Source organism: Ammospiza caudacuta, chromosome 1, assembly GCF_027887145.1.
Source record: "Ammospiza caudacuta isolate bAmmCau1 chromosome 1, bAmmCau1.pri, whole genome shotgun sequence".
NCBI lineage: Eukaryota > Metazoa > Chordata > Aves > Passeriformes > Passerellidae > Ammospiza > Ammospiza caudacuta.
The window spans coordinates 4,994,948-5,020,729 of record NC_080593.1 but is presented as its reverse complement, the minus strand read 5'-3'; the positions used below and the strand labels follow the sequence as shown (position 1 = coordinate 5,020,729).

Below are 25,782 nucleotides of genomic sequence, written 5' to 3'. Positions count from 1 at the left end.
TTGTCTCTGCCCTGTTCCTTTCCCCCCCTTTTTTCCCATTCTTCCTTTTTTCCCCTTTTCCCCCCTTTTTCCCCCCTCTTTTTTCTGTACTTCCCTTCTTCTTCTCTTCTTCTTCCCTTCTTCTCTTTTTTCTTTTTCTTCTTCCCTTCTTCTCTTTTTTCTTTTTCTTCTTCTCTTTTTTTCTTTTTTCTTCTTTTCTTCTTTTTTCCTTTCCTCGGTCCTTTTTTTTTGTCCTTTTTTTTTCACCTCTTTTTCCCATACTCTCTTTTTCCTGTTTCCATTTTTTCCCTTTTCCCCTCCTTTTTTCCTTTATTTCCCCCTTTTTATTTTTGTTTCTCTTGGGCTGTTTTGCGGACGGAGCTCGGGTTGACCGGGGGGCGGTGCCATGTAAATGAGGCGGGCGGGGAATGCAAATGAGCTGGAGGCTTGCTCCGCCTCCCGTATGTAAATGAGGGGGCGGGCTCATGCAAAGCAGCGAAGCGCTCCCGTGACAAGATGGCGGCGGCGGCGGCGCGGCGGGCTCAGCTGGTGCTGGGGCACTTGGCCGGGGCCGCGCCGGGCCCGGGGGCCGCTCCCAGGGCCGTGCCGTGCTCCGGGGGCCCCCCGCGGGCCGCCAGCCCCGACGATGTGGTGGTGGTGCACGGCCGCAGGACCGCCATCGGCCGCGCCCGCCGCGGCGGCTTCAAGGTACGACCCGGGGGATCCCGCCCTGCCCGCCGAGTGCCCTCAGGGGCTTGGCATCCCTGCTGGGAAAGGGCTGCTCCCTTCTCCGCCTCCCCTCCTGGGTGCTGGGCCCCTGTTTGGCCCCCAGACACCGCTGCTGTGCTCTGGGAGAGTCTGAATCCCAGCGCTGTGTGATGGTTTTAATGCTGGGGGTGGCAGCGCCAGTGGCATCCCCCGAAGGAGCCGGGCGTTGTGTCCCCCCAGCTCCCCTGGCAGCGGTCACAGCCTGCTGTCACCTGCCCTGCCACGCTGTCCCTCACCTGCACGGCTTGGCACGGACCTGCCACCCTTCTGGAACCTGCTTCTCCCTGGGTGACATTCACAGGGTGCTGGGGAAGAACACGGTGCCAGGCTGACCCCAGAGGGTGCTGCTCGTTCCTTGTCACCCTCCCAAACAGGTCTCCTCATGCTGGCAGTGCTCCCCAGCAGCTGAGGGGTCAGCCCTGCTTCTTTCACAAAACAAATGGGGCTCCATTCACTGGGTCTTGCCACATAAATCTCTGTAGTTGTGTGATTTTGAAGGCCCTGCAGAGCGTGTTCCTATAAATCTAAGGAAGGTGAGAAAGCAGCAGTACCTGAAGGAAACCCGGGGTAAAAGCATGCAAATAATTGTGCTGTGGTAGGGAAACAACCACAGTGAGCTAAGGAGTGGAGTAAAGCTGCCTTAGCACCGCAGGCCAGCCCTCTGAAGTGCTCTGAGGCTGGACTGGTGACAGGGCACTTACTGGTGGTCACTGGTGGTGCTGATCCCCTGTGCTTTTAGGACACAACACCTGATGAGCTGCTGGCTGCTGTGATGACAGCTGTCCTTCAGGATGTCAACCTCCGTCCTGAGGTGCTGGGAGACATCTGTGTGGGTGAGTGCCAGCCTCTGCCTGGTGAAACCCCTGCTCTGGGCAGCTCTGTGGGACAGGCTCCCCATGTGGGATGCTCACAAGTCTCATGAAGCTGGGTTAGTGTGTAACATTAGGTTTTCATGCCTGTCCTGTTGGTGTTGGGCTCTGACCTGGTGCTGGGCAGTACTGAGCTGTGGTGATGGGAGCACCCTTCAGTGCCTGTGAGGGGAGTGCAGCCAATTGACTGGAATTGTGTCTTTGCACTCAGGCAATGTGCTGCAGCCTGGAGCTGGTGCCTTGATTGCAAGAGTTGCACAGTTTCTAAGGTAAGCTCTCAGCCAGACTGAAGTTCTTGCTCTCCTCAGTGAGCCATGGAGCAGCACAGGTCAGAGATTGCAGTGGGGCTCATGCACTCCCAGGAGTTACAGCAAATCACCTTTTGCCTAGAAACTGGACTTTGATCGAGCTCTGAGTGCTGATGGCAAAGAGACAGGGAGGCAGGTGAAGCTGTTTGATCTGTTTGTGCTGCCTGTGTTGGGCTTCTCAGAGGCACACGATGTTCTGGGGGCTCCCAGCTGCACTCTGAGGCTGCACCTCTCTCTGCTGGTCCCCAAACCATGGATGGGCTCAGATCTTTCTGTCTTTGCTCAGTGCTGGTCAGGGGCTTGTCCTGAGCTGGATCCCAGATTCCAAATATTTCTGCTGGATCCCACATTCCAAATATTTCAGTCAGTTCCTGTTGCCATTCTTTGCTTCTATCAATCACTGCACAACTACCACTTTAAAAAGTGCAGGCACAGCCTGCTATAATTATGAATATTATGAATATTACAGAACTTTTTAGGGTTTCTGGCCTGGGTCAGAGCTCAGGATCTCCAGGGCAGGGCCTTGCTTACAGAGCACCTTCTGAAGACAAACCCATGGGGAAACAGCACTTGGAGCCACTTGCAATTGAAGTGAGGAAATTATCTTTGCACTTTGCTTTCCCTTGGTGCAGGACCAAATAGATCAAGAGCTGGATAAAGGGATCTGCCTGGAACTTGAGGGTTAAAGTTTAATCCGGTGGATAAATGCACTCTTTAGAGCTTTAGGTTGTTGTTGTTTGTTTTTATCACTGAGGCTTTGCCAACATTGCCTTGTTTTCCAGTGGCATTCCAGAGACAGTGCCGTGCTCCAGTGTGAACAGGCAGTGCTCCTCCGGGCTGCAGGCCATTATCAACATAGCTGGTAGGTGTTGTGGGCACTGGCATCAGACTCAATCCACCCAGAGCCTGTCCCACCCCAAGGGCTCATTCCTCCTGTCCTGCAGTGTCTCTGAGCAGTAAAACACTGATAATGTCTTGTGCTGTAGGGAGTTTGCAGTGTGGTGTTGTTTAAATACTTTTATATCCTCAAGTGGCCAAGTTTATCCCTAGAGAAGGGACTTGGTTTTCTGGGGATAAGTTCCACCATCACTTCCATATCAGGCAGCTCCCAGAAGAATCCTTCCTGCTCTCTCTGGCCCCATGTTAGCCTTCAGCCCCATCAGCTCCTTGGCTGTCCCTCTGGCAGGCAGGAGGGTGAGGAAATGCCCATTTGGCTGTTGTGGGTGCTCAGGTGTTTGGAAGCTGCAGCTGGGCTGGAAATGCTTTTGCTGCTGCTGACAGTAAGAACATTTATGCACTGCTGTTACAGGTGGCATCCGAAATGGAGCGTATGACATTGGCTTGGCCTGTGGGTAAGGAAGGATTTTCACAGTGCTTGCTTAGCCTGAAGGTAACACTGTCCCTGTGCAATAGCCTGCCAAAAAATTAGCTTTATAGCTAATCTGCAATTAACTAGCCTCTTGAAAGACCAGCAGCTCTCTTGGATGAAGAAATTAATATCCTATGTGTGCTAATCAGTGTTCTGCAGACTTACAGGATCTGTCCTGTGCTGGACAGATGAGCTGTTTTGTGCTTCAGTCCTAACATCACAAGCAATATTTATTTTTTGGAGGATTATGTAAACTTTAGGTTGATTTGGGGGAAATACTAGTGACCACATACACATTGACTTCAGAAGAAGGACTGAAAAAAAGCTATTCAGTAATCTTGAGGCCAAAATACTGGGTTTCTCTTTTTTTATAACTTGATGTCTCTAATCTTTCATTAATTATTACTGCACACAGTAATGTCCACCAAGATGTTGTGCTTAAAGGGACTGATGGCCTTTGCACCCCTGGCTGTGCCAGGCACTGGGTTTGGCTGTGGCCTCTGCCCTGCAGAAGACATACAATCCATAAATTGCAAATAGCTTTTGGGAGCTGGGTTTATCCCAAGTCTTACTCTTCCACAGAGTGGAGAAACCCTGGATTCAAGCACTAAAAACAGTAGCTGGGGTTTCCCTTACTTAAAACCCAGTCCTGTGCCTTCCTTCAGGAGCAGATGCAGCTGAAGTCAGTGATGGAGTGTCCCATCTTAGAGCTAGTTTAAATCGCTGATAGTACTTAGTACAAGCTGCCTTACTTTCTGCTTGCCTTTCATTTTCCAGGAGTAGTTTCTTTGTTATTTATTCTTCATGAAGGTATTTGTGTGGTGCAGAGTAGAATTCAAACTCTCTTCCCATTGTGGGTTTCATGATCTAGACTGACCTTACAAAAGCTCATGAGTCTTAACTGATGGCTTTGTATTTCTGCAGTAAATTGGAGTATCTTCAATGTGTTAATTCATTTGTGGGTCAAAGATTGCACCCTGTGGGATCCATGTCTGAAATTCTTTCTATTGCAAAACACAAATGGTGCAACTCACTGAAATCTCTTTGCCATGGTTTGCTCAATACTTCTTTTTCTACTGCCAACCTGTTCTTAAGATCTGAATGGTATTTTTATGTCTGTTGGCAATCTCACTGAAAACTCCAGCCTTTGAACCTCATTATGTTTGAGGACAGATGTGCCAGAATCATAGCAATTCCTTCCTAACTGTGGAAACACAAAAAATTACTGCTGACATTGATATCCTGTTCTAGTGAAGCAAGAACCAATTGAATCTCACAATCTGTTTTCATTTCATAATAATTCTTAAATTGATGATTAAAGAGCTTCTGCCTCAGCCAGTTCCTAATTAGCAACTGTGTTTCTGTGGGATAATGGGAAAGCATGTTGTCAGGATACTGAGTTTTGATCAGTCTTAATGGAGCATTTCAAATTTTTCTTGTGTTTAGAGTGGAAACAATGTCCCTCAGAAGTGCAAATAACCCTGGTGATATCAGTTCCAACATGATGGATAACCCCAAAGCTCGAGATTGCCTTATTCCTATGGGGTAAGTGTTTCCCCTTGCCACAGTTTAAGGGTTTTATAGATGCTCTGTCTCCTCAGTGACACCACAGTTACAAATCAACCTGAAGGTGGTGAGCTTGGAGCTGTGTGTGTTGGCATCCTTGGCTGTGGTGGAAGATTAATGATGTGAAATGGAGGTGAATCAACAATTCTGATCAAAGATTTTCTTGTCTTAAGATCAGTGGCTTGTTGAGCAAGGAGAACAGATTTGAACCTTGTTCTGGTCCTAGATTGGATTCAGGATTAACTTCTGCCAGCAGTTCTGAGTTGAGAAGGCAGCAGTTGGCTTTCAATGTGGCCATTCCTGCTTTTACAAGTCTGAGTGTCAGATTGTGTGACTCCAAGAACAATCTTGTGTTTAACCATATTTTGGCTTTCAAGCTAAAGCCATTGCTTATACCTCGTGTGATCTCAGTAGAAGCCAGTGCAGCTCCATGAGAGGGGTCCTTGCATTAACTCTGTGATGTTTTTCCCCAGAATCACCTCAGAAAATGTGGCAGAGAAGTTTGGAGTTTCCCGGAAGAAGCAAGATGCCTTTGCCTTGGCTTCCCAACAGAAGTAAATGCTGGTTTTGTTAGTCTTTTGGGGTTTTTTAACCTTTTAGTTAAGAAATAAGAACAGCTAGAAAACACACTGCTACTTCCTGGTGAAGTGCAGCCTTTGTGTTGCCTTCCAGTCCTTAACAGTGAGCAAAGAGGCCTGAGGGATCCAACTGAAATGCAGAGCAGGGTTGTGGGTGATGGGGGAACTGGAGTCCAGAGCTGTGCTGGGATTGTGGGACTGATCTCACAGACCCTGAACAGTGAGTGCCCTGCTTGTTCCAGCATCCAAAGGTCCCTGCTCATGGCAGTAGGGGTGGAACTGGATGATCTTTAAGGTCCCTTCCAACCCAGAGCATTCTGTTTCTGTGACAGAACCTCAGGGAGGTTTCTGGAACCAGTGCCTGGTGAGGTATTTTCACAGTGGCTTTGGCTCAGGATCACTGGAACCTGAATGTGGGAGCAGCAGGAGGAGGAGCCTTTCCCATGAGGGAATATTTGAGTGTGGCTGTTGGTAGGGAACTGCTGAGCTTGTGAGAAGAGTGGCTTGTCCTCAGTGCAGGTGTTTGGCTCTGAGTGAGTCCAGTCCTAGCTCTGATAACCTTCCCCTTGGTTAAATCACTGCCAAAATCAACTGACCCCAGAATCCATGAGGCTGTGCTGCCAGAGCAGTGGCAGGTGATAAAGTTCCTGCCATCAAAGAGTTAAACTTGCTTTAAGAGCTCTGTTCAAGCATCAGCCTGGTCCAGTTATTTATCTAACACAGGAAGCCACTGCACAGGGTAGTTAACCTTTAAATTCCGGCCCTGCTGCTCAGGGAACTTGGCATGCCAGCCTTTCTCACTGCCATGGAGCTGATAACCAGAAGGGTTTGTGAATGTGATCCTCAGCTCACATGAGGCAAGGGGTAACTTTCTGGCCTTGGTCTCAGGATATCTGTGGAGTTACTGACCTGTCCTTCAGCACTTTGCTACAACTCTCACTTACCTGGGAGCATTGAATATTTTCATTTTTTATGGGTAAAAGTGCAAAGTGATTAGGAGGTAAAACAAGCTTTTAGTCTCCAATTTGTATTCTCTGAAGTATTTACCTCTGGAAGGTAAATCTAAATAAGCTCTGCTTTGAAGAGGTTATTTAGATTTTTAAAATATCTTGGTGATAGGAAAGATTAAATCTACATGGCTTGAGCTAATTCAGGTTTAGTTAATTGTATTCTGCCTTGTCATGACAGTTGTTGACTGCTGCTAGTTTAGGGCTCATTTATTCTCTTACACTTGTGGTGTGGCTGTACCCCTGAAAAAAATAAAACTTCATGTTGGGTGGTGGTGCTGACTAGTCAGGCACAGATGTTGATGGGAACAGAATGGGGATATTGCTCTGAAATGAGGGATCCTGTGACCCAGATTTAGGGACAATGCCCATAATGTTGATGCAGAGGTAAAAAGTTTGTCTTTCCATGAATGGAAGTAAGAATTTGCCTGTTGTCTTCACCACCACTAAGGGACAAGGTACCAAATCCTCTTGTATTTGTGGGGTTCCCAGACGAAGGAAGGAATGATGAATCTAACTTTATGTTTTTAGAAGGCTAATTTATTATTTTATGATACTAGAATATATTAAAGAATATTGTACTAAACTATACTAAAGAATATAAAAGGATACAGACAGAAGGCTAAAACATATTAATGAAAACTCCTGACTCTTTCCAGAGCCCTGACACAGCCTGACTGTGATGGGTCATTAAGTCAAAACAATTCACATGAAATCAATGAAACAACCACCTGTTGATAAACAATGCCTAAACACATTCCAAAGGAGCAAAACACAGGAGAAACAAAGGAGATAATATTGTTTTCCTTTTTCTCTGAAGCTTCTCAGCTTCCCAGGAGAAGAATCCCAGGCAAGGAGATTTTTCTAAAAAATATGACAGTAACAAAATCCCACCTTAGTTCATTCTCTGTCTAACTGCTTTCCTTCACTTTAGTTCTCTTGCACTTCACCCCCAAAATATTTTAACCTTTCATACTCTTTTTGTTTTACCAGAGCAGCAAAAGCTCAGCAGATGGGACTGTTTAAAACAGAGATTGTTCCAGTGAAGACCACTGTTGCAGATAGTGATGGCAACAAAAAAACAATCACTGTGCACCAAGATGAAGGGATCAGACCCTCCACAACACTGGAAGGCTTGGCAAAGCTGAAACCTGCCTTCAAAGAGGATGGAAGCACTACAGCAGGTGAGCTCAGCTGTTCCATTGGTGCTGTTGCTCTGGTTTAGCTGCCTTTAACAAAAAGCATGTTAACAGGTCTGTTCCCACAGGGAATGCCAGCCAGGTCAGCGATGGAGCAGCTGCTGTTCTCCTGGCAAAACGCTCCAAGGCAGCACAGCTGGGCCTGCCAGTGCTGGGGGTGCTGAGGTCCTTTGCTGTGGTGGGGGTGCCACCTGATGTGATGGGCATAGGGCCAGCCTATGCCATCCCTGTTGCTGTGGAAAAGGCAGGTGAGAACCAGCTGCCGTTCAGGCAAAGCAGATCAGACTCCTTGCACTGAGATTTAAGCTTATATTATTCAAGCTTGTGCAGCTGTTGGCCCCAGGAACAGTGAAGTTAAATCTGAAACTGTAAAAAAGGTCCTGCCTCAGATTGTTGGAATGTCTTTCCCTTGTACTGGTGTGTAAATTGTCATTCAGTCACCTTTGAGAAGCTCAGGAGTAAATCCCTGCACAGACTCAACAAGAGCTGACATGTGGCAAGTGATTCAGTGCTCAGTGCTGTTTTCTCTATTATGGCCAATGTGTAGGGGGTGGTTTTGTGTTTGGTTTTTGATGGATTTTTCTCTGTACAGTTTTGTCATCTCACTTAGGTTTTTTACCACATTCATTGGATTAAAGAGCTTTATTGGCTGATGGGCTGATTTAGCCTGGCCTGGCTACAGTCCCATGCCTGCCTGTAGCTTTATCTTTCACTCTCCAAACCCTTCAATCCTTAATCCCTCTGCAGAGAAACCACACTTAATCTGAGGAAACCTGGCAGACTCAGTGGCACAGTGCCATGAGCTGGGATGTTTTGCAGTCTTTAGACACTGCTGTACATAAACTTGTTCAAGTGCAGATACCCCACATGGAGCTGAGCTCTTTCTTAGATGGAGTAGAACTGGAATTCATAGAGGGAGGCTGTCAGGCAGTTGCTCTCTTTGATATAGTCATGAGGCAAAAATATCTCCTTTTAACTCCTGGCTTTTCTGGCCCATAGGTCTGACTCTGAATGACATTGATATATATGAAATTAATGAAGCCTTTGCAAGCCAGGTGAGTGAGCATCATGTTTGTGTTGCTGCATTGCTTGGCAACTGAATGTATTTCAGCTCGGTCTCCAGGTTAAGATTTTTAACTTGTTCCACATATTACATCTTCAGCCAAATGTTAATAACATGTGCAGACTATTTTCCTTTTCCTTCAAATAAAAATGACCAGGACATTGCTTATACAGCTTAATCTTGGGGAAAAAAAAGTCCACTAAGTAAGAATTGGCTATTGTGCTCTCATACCAACTTGCAACATCTGTTTCATCAGGTCTGTGATTTATTGTCAGGTTGTCTGAATGTGTGTGGGCTCAGTTTGAGATGAGTGAACAGTTTTAGCTCACTTCTCTGCCTTGGATCAGTTCCCCTCCTTTCCCCTGAGAACGATGGTCTGGCTGGGCTCAGGCCTCTGACCTGCAGGAGCAGAGCTGAGAACTAAGGAAGACAAGAGCACCTCCATGAAATCACTCCCTGTGTCTTTGCAGGCTGTGTACTGTGTGGAGAAGCTGGGCATTCCCATGGAGAAGGTGAACCCCCTGGGAGGAGCCATAGCCCTGGGACACCCCCTGGGCTGCACCGGGGCCCGCCAGGTCGTCACTCTGCTCAATGAACTGAAGCGCAGAGGGAAGAGGTGAGTGCTCACATCAGCACGGGCCTCACCTGCTGCCTCTGCAGCTCCCACAGGCTCAGGGGTCACCAGTTTGGGTTAAGCTTTCTCCATCCCCTGGATGAGGTAACTGTCCCTTTGGGTAAAGCTTCTTCCATCCCCTGAATGAGGTAACTGTCCCTTTGGTTAAGCTTTCTCCATCCCATCGTTGGCTTCGAACCTGAATTCCCCAGGGCTCTCCTAGCGAAACAGGAGAGCAGTAGACAGCTCATATTTATTGTATTCTTTATTTTTATTTTTTCCTTGGATGATGTAAAGCTGAGCTGTGTTTTTCTTTCCCTTAATTCCACGTGCTCTTTGTTTCAGAGCCTATGGAGTCGTGTCCATGTGCATTGGAACTGGCATGGGAGCTGCAGCCGTGTTCGAGTACCCGGGGAAGTGAAGTGAAGTGAAGTGAAGTGAGCTCCAGGGCTGACACAACACCACCACAGCTCCCTCTCTGCCTTCCCCAGGCATGGCAAGTGATTGCCACTGAAATCAAGTGGGTTCTGGGATTTGTTACTAGATCTACACATTTTAGGCAGAAATTGTGAAGTAGAATTAATGGTGCAGTTCTGCAAAGAAGGTGAGGAAATGCAAAACTGGCACGTGGCTTCCTGACATAACTAATTAGCTCAGCTGAAATTCAACTACAGCCTGTGGTGAGATGATTATGAATGATGTGGTGATTATTTTAAATTTAATTGATCTTTTTACTCTGTGAATATTACCAAAGGGTAATAGTTCATGGGACAGTATTTTTGTATGACAAATTGGCAAAAAGAGTCATTCAAAACGAAGACATCAGTCCAGGTGAAAAGAATTTTCCAGCATTTCCTTAAAAGGTTTCACCATTTTGTAAGAAGTTTAAAAGAGCATGTTTTGAAGCAAAGACTTGACATCCTTGCCTTTACAACTGTGTCAGAAGTTGTCTGTGTCTGAAATTGTCCCTACACTGGAGGATGGGCTGTAGCTCACTGCTGGTGCAGCTGCTCTGAAGCCTCTCTCCAGTGGGAGAAAGTGGAAGGACTGAACATAATTTCCACAGGAAATGCCTGAATGGAAAGGTTCTGGTGAATTGCTAGAAGACAGGATTTGGCTGTGGCCATTCCTCCTTTTACATGTCTGAGTGTCAGTTTGTGTGACTCCAAGGACAATCTTGTGCTTAATCATATTTACCTACCTAACATAAAGCAAAGAGCAGCATTACATTTACTGCAGGCACATGAACATCAGTGACAGCTCAGTCCTTCAGTGCTAATACAAACATGTTCTATCTTGTGTCTTTTGTCATCCCTTATTTCTTCTATCTGAACAGAAAGATCACTGAAACTCAGCTTGAAAAGGAAATTTACTCGTTGCTGCTTTGAATTTGTAACAAACTGAAGTTCTTTGTCCTGACTTTTGTTTTTGCACTTAATAATACAATTGGGTTCTTGCAATACAATTGTTTCCTTTTTATGATGATTTTTAGTTGAAGGTCATCATGAGTTAGAGCTCTCTGATATTTTCACAATCCCATGCTGTAACCTGTCTCACCCAGCAATCACACAGGTCCTGTCTTAGAACCAAAACATTGAATTATTTAGAGGGAATAATGAGCCATTTATAAAAGCCTTTTATTTCATGGAAGTGGAAAATTTAACAAACTCAGAAGTGGGAATTCCAGTGACCATTAGCTAAAATAATACTAAAATAGTTTAAAGAGAAGTGAGAGTAAATGGCAACCATGTGGGGGGAAAGAATGAAAATGAAGAAGGGTTCCTCCCTCTGTTGCTGAAGGGGATGTTCTCAAGGCCCAAGCATGATGAAACACACAGGTTGGTAATTTTCCAAGGAGACCAGGGAAAGTTCTCTCTTCCCTTTTTCATGTAAGGCACTGAGAAAACAGCCTGGGAAATGCTGGCCTATTCACCAATTCTTGTTTTATTATGTGTCAATGTCCATTTTAATGTCAAACAAATAAATGAGGCAAAACAAAAGCTACTTTAAGGTATGAATAGTCTTTAGCTGTGATTCAAGGTATGCTGGGCTCTGCAGAGGGCTTTGGCCTGACTTACACAGCTGCTTTGCAATTTAAAACCTTGTTCTGTGCCTAAAGCTGAGCTTATCACAGCAATAAAAGTAAAAGTACAGAGTGTGATTATGACTGGTTAAGGTACCAGGAGAATTTCTTTCCTCATAACCTGAATTTTCATTCTGCTAAAATGAAAGTTTAGTCCCTACTAAAAACAGAAGTAGATGAAAATACAGGCTCAGCTGCTGGCACATCTGCATCCAACCTGTTACCTTGACATTGTCCTGCTTAATGCACCTTCCCACAGTGCACTCCCCTCCCTCTGAGGTGCAGCTTGCAAGGCTTCTCTTCCAGCATTCCAGAAATGGTCACAATTGCTTCATAGTCAGTGTTGCTCCTAAAATGCACAGCAAAAAGTTCAGTTACAGCTACATGCGGCCCTGTGTTTAGGGATGAGAAGAAAAGGGGACAATGGTGTCCTAAGAATGCTCAGGTCACTAATGTTAGTGCCAAGTCCACAGGGCTGTGTTCCATGGGTACAAGGTGTTGGAAAAGGATCTTCAGCTCTGTGCCTGAAGACATTGGATTCATGTTTTGCAAGAATGAGAATATCATTACCAGATATTCTGGTTTAGGTGAATAAATGAAATGAAGCTCTGCTGGGAGCAAACACCTGCACTGCCTTGATGTGAAAACTCCTCCCTGTGACAAAGTTTGAAGGGAAAAGTTTCTGTCACTCCTCTTGAGACAAGGGGCAGGCAGTGGAGTCCAAATTGTAAATTAACATCAAAAAGGTTACAACGACTCTAGTTTTGCACTAAGTTGAAGAGCATTATTTGCCCAAGGCTAATGCCACTCAGTGCTCCTGTGGAGGATTTCTCTGTGCCCAAGTGCCAGCTGTTGTAAGGGCCTGAAGCAAATGCCTGTTCTACCAGTCTTTGTTTTTTCCTTCTCATAAAACAATTCCCCTGCAGAAAGACCACTGAAGTGGGGAGGTGAATTATTAAAATCACCTCACACCTTGCATATAATTATCTCCTACTGCCACATTGATCCCACACTCTGCTGTGTTGGGAATTCTTCCTATGGAGCCCCACAGATGAGCTGGTTGCTAAACAGAAACATCTTTGCTTTCTGGTATTTCCAGGCATTTTCAGCCATTCTGGTTAGTGTATTTGTCAGACAAAAAGAAGTGCTTCAGGCATATTCAGCAGAATTCCAGAAAAATTTAGGCAGCCAGGACCCTGGGGAGGCTTCTGGACCACCATGCTTCTCTAAGTAGGGACAGTTTAGTGCAGCTGCTCAAGGCTCCATCCCACTGCAGCATCAGTGGCTCCAGTGATGGAAGACACTGGGTTGTGTTCCAAGGACATGGGAGTTATGGCAATAACTCACCTACAGCTTGCTTGAAATTTCCCTGTCAGCAGTTTTCAGAGCTCACTGAAATCACTAGGATAGACTTATTCTAACTTGCTGCCACCCTGTGATAACCTCCAAAAATACTTTGTAATGAAAAATTATTTTTTTAAATGAGTTGCATCTCCCTAATCAGAACAAAGAAATTAAAATCTTTTGCTCATCATATAATCATGGAATGTTTTGAGTTGGAAAAGACAGCAAACCTCATCTTGTTCCAAGCCCCTGCCCTGGGCAGGAAAACCTTCCACAAGAACAGGTTGCCCAAAGCCTCATCCAGCCTGGCCTTAATTCCAGAGATGGGGCAGCCACAGCTTCTCTGGGCAGCCTGTGCCAGGGCCTCACCACCCTCACAGGGCAAAGTTCTTTCTCATCTAACCCTGCCCTCTGGCAGTGTGCAGCCATTCCCCCTTTCCCATCACTTTGTCCCAGGTCCCTCTCCAGCTCTCCTGGAGCCCCTTTAGGGGCTCTGAGGCTCCCCAGAGCCTTCTCCAGGCTGAACAAGCCCAGCTCTCTGTGAAGAGCACAATTTCAGTCACAATTACAGTTAACTGTACCTTGCAGCAAAGCTGATCTGCAGAATCTCTCTGGTAGGTGCCTCCCCTTCACGTGCCTCCAAAATGCCTTTGGTTGGGAAGATGGAAAATACCTGCATGGCCTTAGGGCTTTTCTGTTCATCTGCAGTGGAAGGGGCAAATGTCAAACAAAGCCATACAACACCCTCTAACTGTACAGCAAGCAGCACTCATGGCAATGCTCCTCTTTGCTGAGCAACTAACACATCATGTCTCACACTGTCAGAGGGTTTCTGTGCATGTGCCCAGACTCTGCTTTCATCTTCTCATCAAGGGCAGTGATCAGTGGTCTCCACACTGAAATAATAAGGCCCTGATCTTCTTTCCTCTGGAATCTGTTATTAACATCTATTATTAACAGCATTAGGCTCATGCTGAAACAACCCATGAGGAGCTGCTCGTTCTTGTTGCCCCTCAGGACTGATTTATAAATGAGCAGAGCATGTCCAAGCATTGTGAGGGTTGAGACTCAATCTTTTGGTTAGATGTGGAGTAACTGCTGAAATCAGTAGTGGTACTGATAATATTGTGAAAAAAAAGGAGGGGAAAGAGAGGAAGGAAAAAGGCCACATCAGTGAGAACAAAAGCAAACCATGTTTGCACCCAGGATCATCACATTTTGCCCCTATATTGAGTGAGTGCATGCAGTCTTAGTGAAACTCTGTAACAAGGAAATCAATTGCAAAACCAGAATACCCAGCAAAGCAGTCCAGTAGCTCCTGCAGCCACTCCTGTTATACAGGAAGACATGTTCTGTCTTGGTCTGTGCAACAAAGCAGCTCTGGAAATCAACCCTGTCACAGGAGAGCTCCAGGACTGGAACAGTGAGGTAGGCAGTCACTGGGACCAGCTGCAAAACAGGGGAAAGGGAAAAGAGAATAAAACCCACCAGAGTTTTAGAGAGCTTTAGTAATTCCTGAATTTACAACAATTCCCATTCTTAACCCCAACCACTGAATCAAGAATGATTGTTCTGTGTTCTTTCACAATAGAGTCAATTCCCATTCTACAGCCTTGAGTGAATGAAGTTGTTGCTTGTTTGTTACTTTTTTGGGACAGGTTTTCAAACCAGACACTGTGGTCTTAATGAAGTAACACAGAGTGAACATTCTCATTTGTTTTTAGGGTTTTCTGTGGAGCTGCAGACATTACAGCATCTCCTGGTCCCTCAGGACTGTGTATGGCCCACTGTGAGTCATTCAGTTTGTGCAGATTGCCCAAGGTTATGATTCACTTGACTGTATCTTAGGTATGGTGCTCAGTCTCACACAGGTCCTGCCTCAGAAATACCTGGTGTGAAAGGAACACAGGAGTGCCTGCAGTGTGCTGGGTGTTGCAGGCTGGGAAGGGGTTATAGATTTCTGACTGGAAGGGATCAGTTTTTACATGCACCTGGCCTTTGACCACACTGCAGGAGCTCAGTGGACTCAGGAGCCTTTCCAGAAGCCCCTGGTTGCTGCAGGAGGCATTGCCTGGTGACTCAGGCATGGCTTGTTCCCTGAGACAGCCCTGACTCCTGTCTCAGAGTCATCCTGAGACTGGGTGTGTGGTCCTTTGAGTGTCACCCGGGCTGCCGTGCAGAGCTGGGGTACCAGGGTGTGACCCCAACCTGCACAGCCCACCTGGGAATCACCTGCAGAATCAGCAGAGAGCACCCCACAGCCATTTACTTCCCTGGATGACCCCATTTACTCCAGAGTAATTCAAGGCTGACTAAATCCTAATCCCAGTCAGAGATGCTGCTGAAACAGCCCTTTCCCAGGGCCCAGAGCCCTGTCCTGGCCTTACCTGGGTAGTGCAGTTACTGTGCTCAATGACCAGATTTTGATGAAACTTCAGCTTTCTCTCTCCACTCTCCAGCTGGAGCACTTGGCATCCAGGAAGCAGCTGGGTCTCTGGCAAATGCTGATACCTGAGTAACCCCAGACTTGTGTGGAATGACACTTGCACCTGTGGGAAGAGAAATCCTGATGACCATCACATGACAACTGTGTGCAGGAAATCCAAAGTACGCAAAGGCCCAGGCACACATTTTCCCACTGGAACCCAAAGGTGTCATGCCAGCAGCCAAATTCCCACTGGAACAAAGCAATACAATTAAAGAAAAAAACCACAGCTATTTCCTATGAATCCAGTACACAGAGATGGAGTGTAAAGGGGAACAGCTGATCTCTGAACCACAGGGGAGAAACAGCCTCTAGCAAGCCAAAGGTTTTGAGTTCCTGAGGGTACAAATGCCACATTCCCAAAGCTGTCTTAGACATCTAAATCCTCTTTCTTCCCCCACATGCAGAATTGAGATGTGTGTGTCAAAATGAACACAGCGAAATGAGAAGCACACTTCAAAAATGCAACAGTTACTCATTCTTTGCAGGTTACCTAATTCTCTACTCTGGGACTTCATTTCCTTTAATGTAATTTGTACACCCAAAACTAATCAAATTTTCCTCTCCTTGCACTGCCCACATCTAATTTAAGGAAACGAGGGAAGACTGCAGTCCTTGGAAATCTTTTAATTTGTCCAACATATATATGGCTATTGATTTAAGTGAGCTGCAAACCCACAGGGTTTTCTGCAAGAGTTTGCAACAGGTCAGAGTTGATGGGAAAAGCACATCAGGAACAGAAAAAAAGATTATTTGCAGAAAAAAAATCTGCACCTGCAATGTAGGAGGCAAAATGGCAGTAATTAGCATTTGCTAATACAGCACTATTTCCCCTGAAACTGGGAGATTTCTATACCAGTTGTGTTTTTCTGTGGCTCCTCCAGGCCACACTAACACACCAATTACTAAACTCTGTAATCTGGCACAGGATTATTATTTTTGAGCCTACCAGCATGTTTTGCTGTGGATAAAGTACATGTTGCAGTTGCTGTTTCCTTTCCTCCTTCTTGCTGTGGGATGTTTCTGTGCTCTTTTTGGGATCTGAGCTGGAGAGGCTGAAGGGCATAGAGGGTGTAGACAGAAAGAGCCTGAAGTACAGCCGGGCCTTGGTACAATTCATGAGTTTCAAACTCTGAGTAATTACTGCATCTGTCAAAACCTGGGGGAGAAATGATTCAGAACTGGTCAGTTTTAACTCCCTGGAGAGGTCTGTGTTGCTCTGTTTGGTAATGGTAAAATCTGAAGGATTTTACCCCAAAGCAATCCACTATTTTCTACCTGCGTTACTCAACATTTCTTGAGTGAAAAGCCAAAATAAAAGTAACATAATAAAGTCTAAGTTTTCAAATGCCAAGGGTCACCCAACTGAAGTGACTCATTTTGCTTTTGGACTTTCATGTCCTGAAAATCTACTTAAAAACTCCCTTACAATGAAAAAAAAATTTGAATAAAACAGGCATTGTCTGAGATCAGCTTTTCTTATTCCTGGCTAATAAGTGCCTGTATGCTTTTTTTTGTTGTTGTTGTTGTTCCTTTCTTGTTATGTGCAATACAGAAAATGAGGCTACTGGTGATTAGGAAGCATTTTCACATCCATGTGCACACAGCTCTGAATTCTCCCAGCAGCACAACAATACAAAGCAGCCAAATCCATCAGTGTGGGAAATACTCACTCCAGAGAAAGGCTTGGCAGGTAGGAGATCACTCGCCACTGAATAAAACACCATTCCTCTCTCGTGATCCATCTCCACTTCCAACCTGAGTGTAAAGAAGCAGGGCTGGTCACATCCCTGTCACATCCCTGTCCCAGCTGAGCCTGCCATGAGGGTGGCACCTGTGACTGTGGCACTTACAGGGGATGTCTCAGGACAGCCTCCACGTGCACTCGGAGCGGGGGAGCTTCGTAGACGTGGCTGCGCCGCACCTTGCTGGGCACCCCCCTGGCCAGCTGCCAACAAGATGGGAACAGAAATCCTGTGAGAAATGGCAGCACTGAACCTGAAATGCTGCTTGGAGCTGGCAGCCAAAATAGGGCTCTGCTTGGCAATGATGGAACAGCAGAGGCCAAGCAGTAGCTGGACTCTGAATGGCTGTGGGTGATACAGGTGCAGGGAAGGTTTAGGTCAGATGTTGGGAAGAAATTCTTCACTCTGGGGGTGGTGAGACTCTGGAACAGGTTCCCCAGAGAATCTGTGGATGCCCCATCTCTGGAAACATTCAAGGCTAGGTTGGATGGAGTGTGGAGTAACTTTTCCTGGTTAAAGATGTTGCTGCCCATGGCAGGGTTGGAGCCAGATGGTCCTTTCCAACTCATACCATTCCAGGACTCTATTATTCTACTCCTGGCTTTTCTGGCCCATAGGTCTGACTCTGAATGACATTGATATATATGAAATTAATGAAGCCTTTGCAAGCCAGGTGAGTGAGCATCATGTATTCCCTTTCTTCAGGAATAAGGATTATTAGGGTTGTTTTTATTGAACATTCTATTAGCATTCATTCAGGTCACCTTGCACCTTTGCAACAATTCATGTCAGGGAATCACTGAGCCATTCATAAAACCCTGATCAAGCCTCACATCAGCAGTTGTTGAAGAGGAAGTTTCCCAGAGGAGATATATGCTGTCCAAATTCACACAGGAAGGTGGATGCAGAGCCAGGAACAGGACTCAGCAGTCCTGAGACTCACTTCCATTGTTAATTATTGTTAGCAATAAAACCTGATGTTGTGACAGCATTTCAAACCCCTGGGCTTTTGTCTGGGGTCTGCTGCCCCAGACAATGCAAGGAGATGGTGACATTCCTACCCCAGAACGCTTCCAAGAGAAATGCAACAGATGAACAGCCCTGGTTAAGGAAGAATGGGCAGGATGGCAGGAACTGGACTGTTTACACAGACTGGCCAGGTAACAGCAGCCTGTACATAAATACAGGAAGGGAAATGACATTCCCCCGTGGCCTTGCTGTGACAGCCAGTTTACCTTGCTGTCCAGGCTCATGAAGCCCAGCAGCAGCGCGGCACAGCTCAGCTCCGCCTCGGTGTCGGGGATGACGAGCGGGGTGAAGGAGATGTAAATGTCGCTGCTGCCACCTCCTGGAACCACCTGCGGCCGGGAGAGAGCGTTCAGGGCACGGAGCCGTCGGGGATTGCACAAGAACCTCGGGACTCGGCTGCCAAAACGGAGTTGCACAAGCAGCACGCAATCCCCCGGGCACGGGCTCAGGCTTGCACGAAAATGCCAACATGTGACAGCCAAACTGACAATTACTTCAACTGCAAATATCACTGTGGCCACTTTTCAGCATCAACAGAGTTTAAGCACGGTCACAAACCAACTCTCTAAGTACACAAACATATGTACACATCTGTTTGCATTTAAAAATACCCACTTCTGTTCACTCTTACTCTCTGACTACCTTAGGTGATTATTCCACAACTTTCATATATGAAACATTTTTTGAAGAGTTACAAGTGTGAACTAAAAGTATTTTACAGCTCAGTTTAGTCTTGGCGATTTTTTAATTTTACATGACAGCAGGGAATGTAATCACATGCACTAGCCAGCTGCAGTGGATTTTCTGGGATTTACAGGCTGGCTAGATTATACTTTCTTTAGGTGAATTGTGCAGGTTAAATCCTGATATTGCTGCTGGCTACACCCCACAAAAGCTGCCTCCACAGTGAGGCAGTTGTTTGTCTAACCTTTCTCAGCCTCAGCCACCTCAGAGCTGACTGCAGCTTCATTTCTATCATCATTCCTTTTATGTAATCTTTAGCTCATTTTAACTTGTAACTGAAACCCTTTGGCAAAAAATATTTAAAAATAAAACTGGCACACTGATGTTTTGGGCAGCCCTGTCACTCACAGCTAGATCTTTCTAGTGCTGACTTTATTATATGATATTCCTAAGGGATTGTGACACTGTGTATTTGCAGATGTCACTTGTGAAGCACTGTGGTTACAATGGTTTATTCACCAGTTATCTACAGAGCACCCCTTTCCAGCAGCCTGATTTCCAGCTCTGCATGTTTCCACAGCTTCAGGCTGGATGGCTCCCACATTTCACCATGCCAGCCCAAGTGAGAAGACCAGAGATGTCACTCTGGTGTACAACACTTAAGTCCAGTCATCAGGTCACAGCTCAGATATAGACAGGACACTTTCTGTTGACCTTGCAAACTCCTCTCATGATCATCTCCAAAGCCTTCCTTTCACTGCTTAATAGTCTACCTCAAACCAAACTCAAAGCTACCTCCTTCTCCTTCTCTTATTCTCTGCCCTGCAGAAAATGTGCTAAAACTAAGCCCAAAGAAAATGTAAAAGCTTACTATCTGCTTTGGAGCAACGGAGTAGGGGCTGTCTGCAAGCACCCCCTCATGAGGTCGGATGAGTACAGAGATATTTTTCTCTCCTGCAGACTCCTGACTGCTGATTTCCATCTCTTTGCTGTCAGAACCTGGAGGCTGCAGAGACACAGGGGTGGGGAATGGTTAAAACTGTTACACTGCAAGGGAGGAATGTGAGTGATGTGCACAGGGAACTGCTCAGGAAGCATGGCCAGCTCCAGTTTCTTTCTGGCACAAGGGCTGGACACGTGGATGTGTCCTGTACATTAAATTTCTCATCCACAGAGTAGCTCTCCTGAATTCCTTGGAAAATGTGCATGCTTGGGTCCAGTTCTACCCAATCTTGACACCTCTGGCCCATTATACAAACCAGCACTCTGGGGCAGTGCTGTTCCTTTTGTGCACAAGAAAGGTTAGAGCTCTGTTCAAAATAACTGTGCATGCTGAGCTGAAGCAGAGAAAATGTGATTTTAATATTTTTTCTGTGAAGCTTTTGCCAGAGAAATATAGAATATCCTGGGGGATACCTTCTCCCTGTCATTGCCAGCCCTTCAAGACACTAAATTGCCACATTATAATCAAACTCCATGTGTAATAAATGTTACCATATTCTAAAAGAATCAATCTAATTTTAGCACTGGGATAATACCTCCATATCATTAGGTGCAATTTGAAATTTGCAGGGTGGGTTCTGCTCCCTGACTACAGCACTTGTTGATGCCAGAAAGCACCCATGAGAAAAGCAGAGCCAAATTAAGGAGGTTTAGTTATTTTTAATTCTTTCATGTAATAATGACAATAGTTTGTCAATATTGTCAATATTGTCAGTATTTTAAATAGTATTTCTTTAGCTTTTTAAACATTTTTAAAGAGAGCTAATTGCTTATAGCTCACTCTGGAAACAGATTGCTGATCCCCAAAGCCACTTACCCGCAATATTGCATGTTTAACTGGGAGAGGAGCTGACATTCCTTTTAACAATCCAGCTCTTAGTTACAAGTTCTATCTCCTGTTATTGTTTTCAACCCTTCATGCCAAAATCCCATCATGTATCTCAGCAGCAGTACAAGAAACAGCCTAAGAGCTGACCTCATCTGTGCTTTCCAGAGCTGGATAAATGCTCCCACAGGGAATGGCAGCTGGATCCAGCTTTAACACTACCTTTGACCCTGAGCTGCTACCATTTGATGCAGCCTCCTTTCCAGCCATGTCCAAAGGAGGAAAAGGGTCTCCAAAGAGCACCAACAGGTCCACCAGCTTCTCATCATCTGGCTCTTGGTTATAAACTTCCAAGTCCAGCCGGATGTCTGAATGGGAAAGGAAAAAAGGACAATTACTTCCAGTCAGTGAGGGCTCATGGCTTAGTTGGTACCAGAATATCAAATTTGTGTCTGCCAACAGGATTTGTATTAAAATGTATCTCTTAGGTTTCCCATGTTTGCTGTAAATTAAAATTATTTTAGAGCTTGCTACAGTTTGGCCACTTTCTATGTCCTAAACTATAATCAAAATAAACGATGAGTATTTTGTTTAAGCAAATGGATCTAGTAGAATTAAAATTTAAAAAAATGTTATTGACTTATTTTGATCTGAAAAGCTAAAAAGGTAGAACAGAAGAGCCAGATGATGCCAGTAAAAAGCAGGTAGCACACCTGACTGACCAGGCTTAGTGTTGTAAGAAATCCATAAAAACAGGATGGAAAATCCTGAATTCCCACCATTTTAATGAGGGTAAACCCAGCTACATCAGGATGGGATGTGCAATTGCATAGTGGCAACACATTGAGTCACCCTCTATTTTTTTTGCTAAAAACATCTTCATTAGGGAACAAGTATGCCTGTCAATTAACAGGTTAATGGGTCCTCCTACTTTTATTTCTATAAGGAACACAATGAAGGCATCAATGTTTGCTGTTCAAAAGCCATCCTTACCAAAGGGAGTGGGATTGTTGAGCTGGACCCTCCGAAGCACAGGGGACCCTCCTGAGATCTGAGTGCCAAACCTGGACAGGGAAGCTTGCTGTCAGTGCATGCAGAGAACAGAAGTGTCTGAAATCACTGCAGAGTTGTTTAAAAGTGGAAATGATCTGGCTGCACTGGAGTGGCTCTCAGGCAAGGCATGGCTGCCACAGACATATTTTATGAAAAATCCTTTCCTTAGGATTTTTCCTCCTGAGAAGCTGAGAGGCCTCAGGAACAAAATGTAAACATTGATTATCTGCTGCTGTGGAATGCAACAGGTGCATCTGTGATTGGTCTCATGAGGTTGTTTCTAATTAATGGCCAATCACAGCCCAGCTGTCTGGACTGTCTTGGTCAGTCACAAACCTTTGTTATCATTCCTTTTCTATTCTTAGCCAGCCTTCTGATGAAATCCTTTGTTGTATTCTTTTTGTATAGTCTTAATATAATATATATCATAAAATAATAAATCAGCCTTCTGAAACATGGAGTCATTCTTGTCTCTTCCTTCATCCTGGGACCCCTGCGAACACCACCACACATGGCCTACACTGTGAAGTACAATATTGGTTTATTTTATCTGTCTCTTTTCTTTTTTCCCCAATTTTTTTCAGTTGTCTCAGACATTTCAGAGTAACCATGTGCAGTGCTGGGGCTCCCCAAAAAACAGCCCTTACCCCTCATCCCAAGGTGCAGATGCCATTTGCTGTATGAGAAGGTTTAAACCTTCCCCTGCTGACCTCAGGGCTGCATTTCTCCTGGTGCAGGTAAAGGGCCAGGGAGAAATGAGCTGTGGGTGATGAGAATTGCCACCATGTGCCAGCTGCCATCTCCACAGAGCCAGATGAGGCTGCACTGGGTGAAATTCTACAGCTGCAAGCCCAGAACAGAGACAGCTGGCACACTTCAGCAGACTTGTAGTGCAGATTATATTCTAATTGTGTTGGCAGAAAAAAAATGTATTGATGTTCTAGAAGCAGATACTGTGCTTTGACTGACACTTTGCTGACCTTCTCATTATATCACAAGATGGAACAGGTGTGTGTGTTGGCTGCAGCCCATTGGCATTTCATTCACTGATTTGTCTGACAGTATTTTGCACTATACCTGACAATGGGTGGCTCTGGTTTTGGTCCTGTCACCTGCAGGAAGATTGGACAGCCTTTCACAGTCATTTGCATAGGAATTAATTTAGGTTGTAAGTGTCCAACCTATTAAAAGGAATTTTTGCTATTAGAATCAAGATAACACCTTAGTTCTCTGTGTTATGAAATTATGTTTTGCAAACTGATTGGATTTTCAAATAATTTTGACTAGTTTCTTTTGACAACCTCTAATTTATATGCTAACGACAACTCTTCTCAGCAGGAGAATGCAATACCTCATGCATTTATCAGCTTTCCTGCTGCTTTTCTACACAACACAATCTATGGTATTGGTAGAGCAGAGCAGTGCACTGGCCAGCTCCCAAACAGATGTTATAAATCAAAACTACTCCAGTCATTTTCAAGGCACATGAAAACCTCCCAAAGAATAAACATGTCCCCCTAAAACCAAACAATTGCTCCTTACATTCATTGAAAGTAGTGGTATAGCAAGATCCATCCTGAATTTTTACTGAAGGCTTAAAAGACTGATAAAGTATTTCTAACAGAAAGGCATCTGGGAAATATAATTAGTGTAAAATCTGCAATGGTAAAACCAAAACCTCACCTACCTTACAGACAAGGTAATCCTGGTACTCTCCCCACATGTTGTTGTAAGCTGCTATTTCTATGGTGAGCTGCTGGAAAGCTTCCAGGGTTCCTGAGGAAGGTTGGATATGGAAAGCTGCTCCCTTCCCCTGGGACAGCAACGCTGCTGCAAACTCTGAAGGAGCAGAGCAAAGAAGCATTTCATGAATTCTGAGGAAATGGAACAAAGTTAGTCTTTCAAAGAATACACAGGACCACAATTTTCGTTGCCTTTAATCAGCTTAACCTCACTGACTTAGAAACCCTGGGATCATTTGCACAGCTCACATTTGTACCACTTTACCCAAGTTCCCTTCTGCAGTGAGTCTTACTTTGTTTTTAGAGTTAGTGCTTGCCCAGAATATTTTACAGCAGGACAACCCTTCCAGAAACCTGATCCAAAACTCTTTGGGATATACAAAGCACTAGCTGGTTACCTGAAAAAAACTGAGAAAAATAGGCTGGGATTTGTGTTGACTGCTTCTTGTTCACTAGCAGCTGCCTGTTTACCTCTGTGTGCTCTTCCATGCAAAGAATTAATTACAAAGAGCAAAGCCTTTCCACATTCTGAGTTACCTAGGCCTGCATGGAATCTGTCAGAACAGCATTTTTCTAATCTTAAGCACTAACTCAACAGCTGAAAAGCTCTGCCTGTGGAACAGATACCAAACTCTATGGCAAGGTACCAATATGTGCAAGTTTTATTTTGGATACAGAAAACACATCCACACTTCACAGCTTTTTGCTCCCATTTCCTCCCTCCCTCAGTCTCATGTGGCTGTAAATATTATCATTTTTCAGTACAACACATCAGAAATGACAGATGGGGCTGTGCTGTAGCTTTCCACAGTGGGGAAGGTATGGTAAAGGGTTTGAGGGAGAAAAACTTGCTGCACTGGTGCTGGAAAACTGTGTGGGAGAGAAAGAGCCAAACATTCTGCATGTCATCCATCCCATGTGCTGGGAGTGTTCTGGGAGTGGACTGTCACCAGAATCACCAACTTTGTTTCATACAGTTGTTTGCAAGAAAAAGATGAAGAAAAGGAAGAAAAAAAGGAAGGAAAGGAAGGAAGGAAGAAAGGGAGAGAGGGAGGAAGAGAGAGAGAGAAAGAAAGAAAGAAAGAAAGAAAGAGGGAAAGGAAAGGAAAGGAAAGGAAAGGAAAGGAAAGGAAAGGAAAGGAAAGGAAAGGAAAGGAAAGGAAAGGAAAGGAAAGGAAAGGAAAGGAAAGGAAAGGAAAGGAAAGGAAAGGAAAGGAAAGGAAAGGAAAGGAAAGGAAAGGAAAGGAAAGGAAAGGAAAGGAAAGGAAAGGAAAGGAAAGGAAAGGGATTGACCTAATGCTTATACAAGCTGGGCTTTCAAACTCAGGAATGAACAGAGGAATTAAGTAATTTAACAGTTTAGACTTCACCAAATACTCCAACAATGAGAAGATGTGCCTGACTGGCACATTGAGTGCTGGCATTCAGCTGGCTTTCACTTTCTCTCCACAGAAGAAATATTTTCATACCTGACTTTACTTTTCTGGCTGCATGCTCTGTGACAGGCCCCCTTTTTTTCACCAGGTAGCTTGGAGAGCATGAAAAAAAAAAATTAATCCGATTTCAGGTTTAAACCAGACCTAAATTAGTATTTGAATCATTATGCAGAACAGCAAGACTCACGGGCAGGCGCCTTGTTCTGGAGGCACCAAACAGGCACTGAAATACTCAGCTTCCAGTGTGAATGGAGCTCTGATTCCTGAGAGATTTGTAAGAATCAGCTGATGCTTTACAACATCTTTGACTTCAACTTCAGACCCAAAGTCCAAAAGAAGCTCACATGGGCTTTGTGGCATTTGTCCTTCATCACTGCCAGAAAAATAACAGTAGTATTTAGACATGGGTCTTATGTTCTTATGCCACAGATGATTTCAGGACATATAAAAATGTGCAATGTGGTTGTGATGCACAGTGTAAAAGGACCATGCAGTCTATGATTTTTGCCATCAGCATTTTCTGCTTTTCATTTTTTCACTTCTGCCCATATAAGGATTTATCTGGGGTGTCGCAGACATTTCTCCACAGAAATCCTTTCTTTCAGATTTCTGTGTCTTCGGGAGGCCAGAGGCCCCCGAAGAGAAGGTAAACAATTATTATCAGCTGCTGGGGAATGCAACAGGAACACCTTGATTGGCTCATTTCCTATGTTTATAATTAAGGGCCAATCACCAGTGCAAGCCAGGGGACTGAGTCCTTGGCCACAGCTTTGTTGTAGATTTTTTTCTATCTCTTCCTAGCTAGCCTAGCTGCTCTGCAAACCTCTCTTTATATTCTAATTAGTATAGTCATAATGTATTATATATAATATCTTAATAAATTCAGCCTTCTGATTCAAGAAACAAGATTCACCGTCTCTCTCTCACCAGCTGCGCCCACTCAGGCGCGGTAATACTGGGGTCAGATTTTTATCCTGTATAACCTGCCAGTCTACCAAATTGGAGACATATTTACTTATATGAAAAGATATAAA

The 25,782-nt window shown here is 44.9% G+C and overlaps 2 protein-coding genes across 2 annotated transcripts in view; one reads left to right on the top strand and one right to left on the bottom strand.

The window, feature by feature from the left end:
* Window positions 1–495: 495 nt before the first annotated feature.
* Window positions 496–11,868, top strand: ACAA1 (acetyl-CoA acyltransferase 1). Its single transcript, XM_058818044.1, has 12 exons — window positions 496–687; window positions 1,487–1,580; window positions 1,828–1,885; window positions 2,707–2,786; window positions 3,234–3,276; window positions 4,740–4,838; window positions 5,333–5,413; window positions 7,438–7,628; window positions 7,712–7,891; window positions 8,643–8,698; window positions 9,177–9,322; window positions 9,665–11,868. Exons 1-12 carry the CDS (start codon window positions 496–498, stop codon window positions 9,738–9,740), a joined length of 1,296 nt encoding a protein of 431 aa, XP_058674027.1. The 3' UTR covers window positions 9,741–11,868.
* DLEC1 (DLEC1 cilia and flagella associated protein) overlaps window positions 10,740–25,782 on the bottom strand; it is a 34,252-nt gene continuing 19,209 nt past the window's right edge. The window contains exons 24-38 of the mRNA XM_058821295.1: window positions 24,936–25,121; window positions 24,782–24,840; window positions 23,258–23,409; window positions 22,648–22,751; window positions 21,511–21,581; window positions 20,668–20,885; window positions 19,561–19,695; window positions 18,212–18,334; window positions 17,085–17,179; window positions 16,905–16,989; window positions 16,181–16,390; window positions 15,134–15,295; window positions 14,042–14,195; window positions 13,328–13,448; window positions 10,740–11,751 (exon numbers count right to left, since the gene is read on the bottom strand). Of these exons, the coding sequence (XP_058677278.1) occupies window positions 11,643–11,751; window positions 13,328–13,448; window positions 14,042–14,195; window positions 15,134–15,295; window positions 16,181–16,390; window positions 16,905–16,989; window positions 17,085–17,179; window positions 18,212–18,334; window positions 19,561–19,695; window positions 20,668–20,885; window positions 21,511–21,581; window positions 22,648–22,751; window positions 23,258–23,409; window positions 24,782–24,840; window positions 24,936–25,121 (1,984 nt within the window). The 3' untranslated portion in view covers window positions 10,740–11,642. The remainder of the gene's footprint in view (window positions 11,752–13,327; window positions 13,449–14,041; window positions 14,196–15,133; window positions 15,296–16,180; window positions 16,391–16,904; window positions 16,990–17,084; window positions 17,180–18,211; window positions 18,335–19,560; window positions 19,696–20,667; window positions 20,886–21,510; window positions 21,582–22,647; window positions 22,752–23,257; window positions 23,410–24,781; window positions 24,841–24,935; window positions 25,122–25,782) is intronic.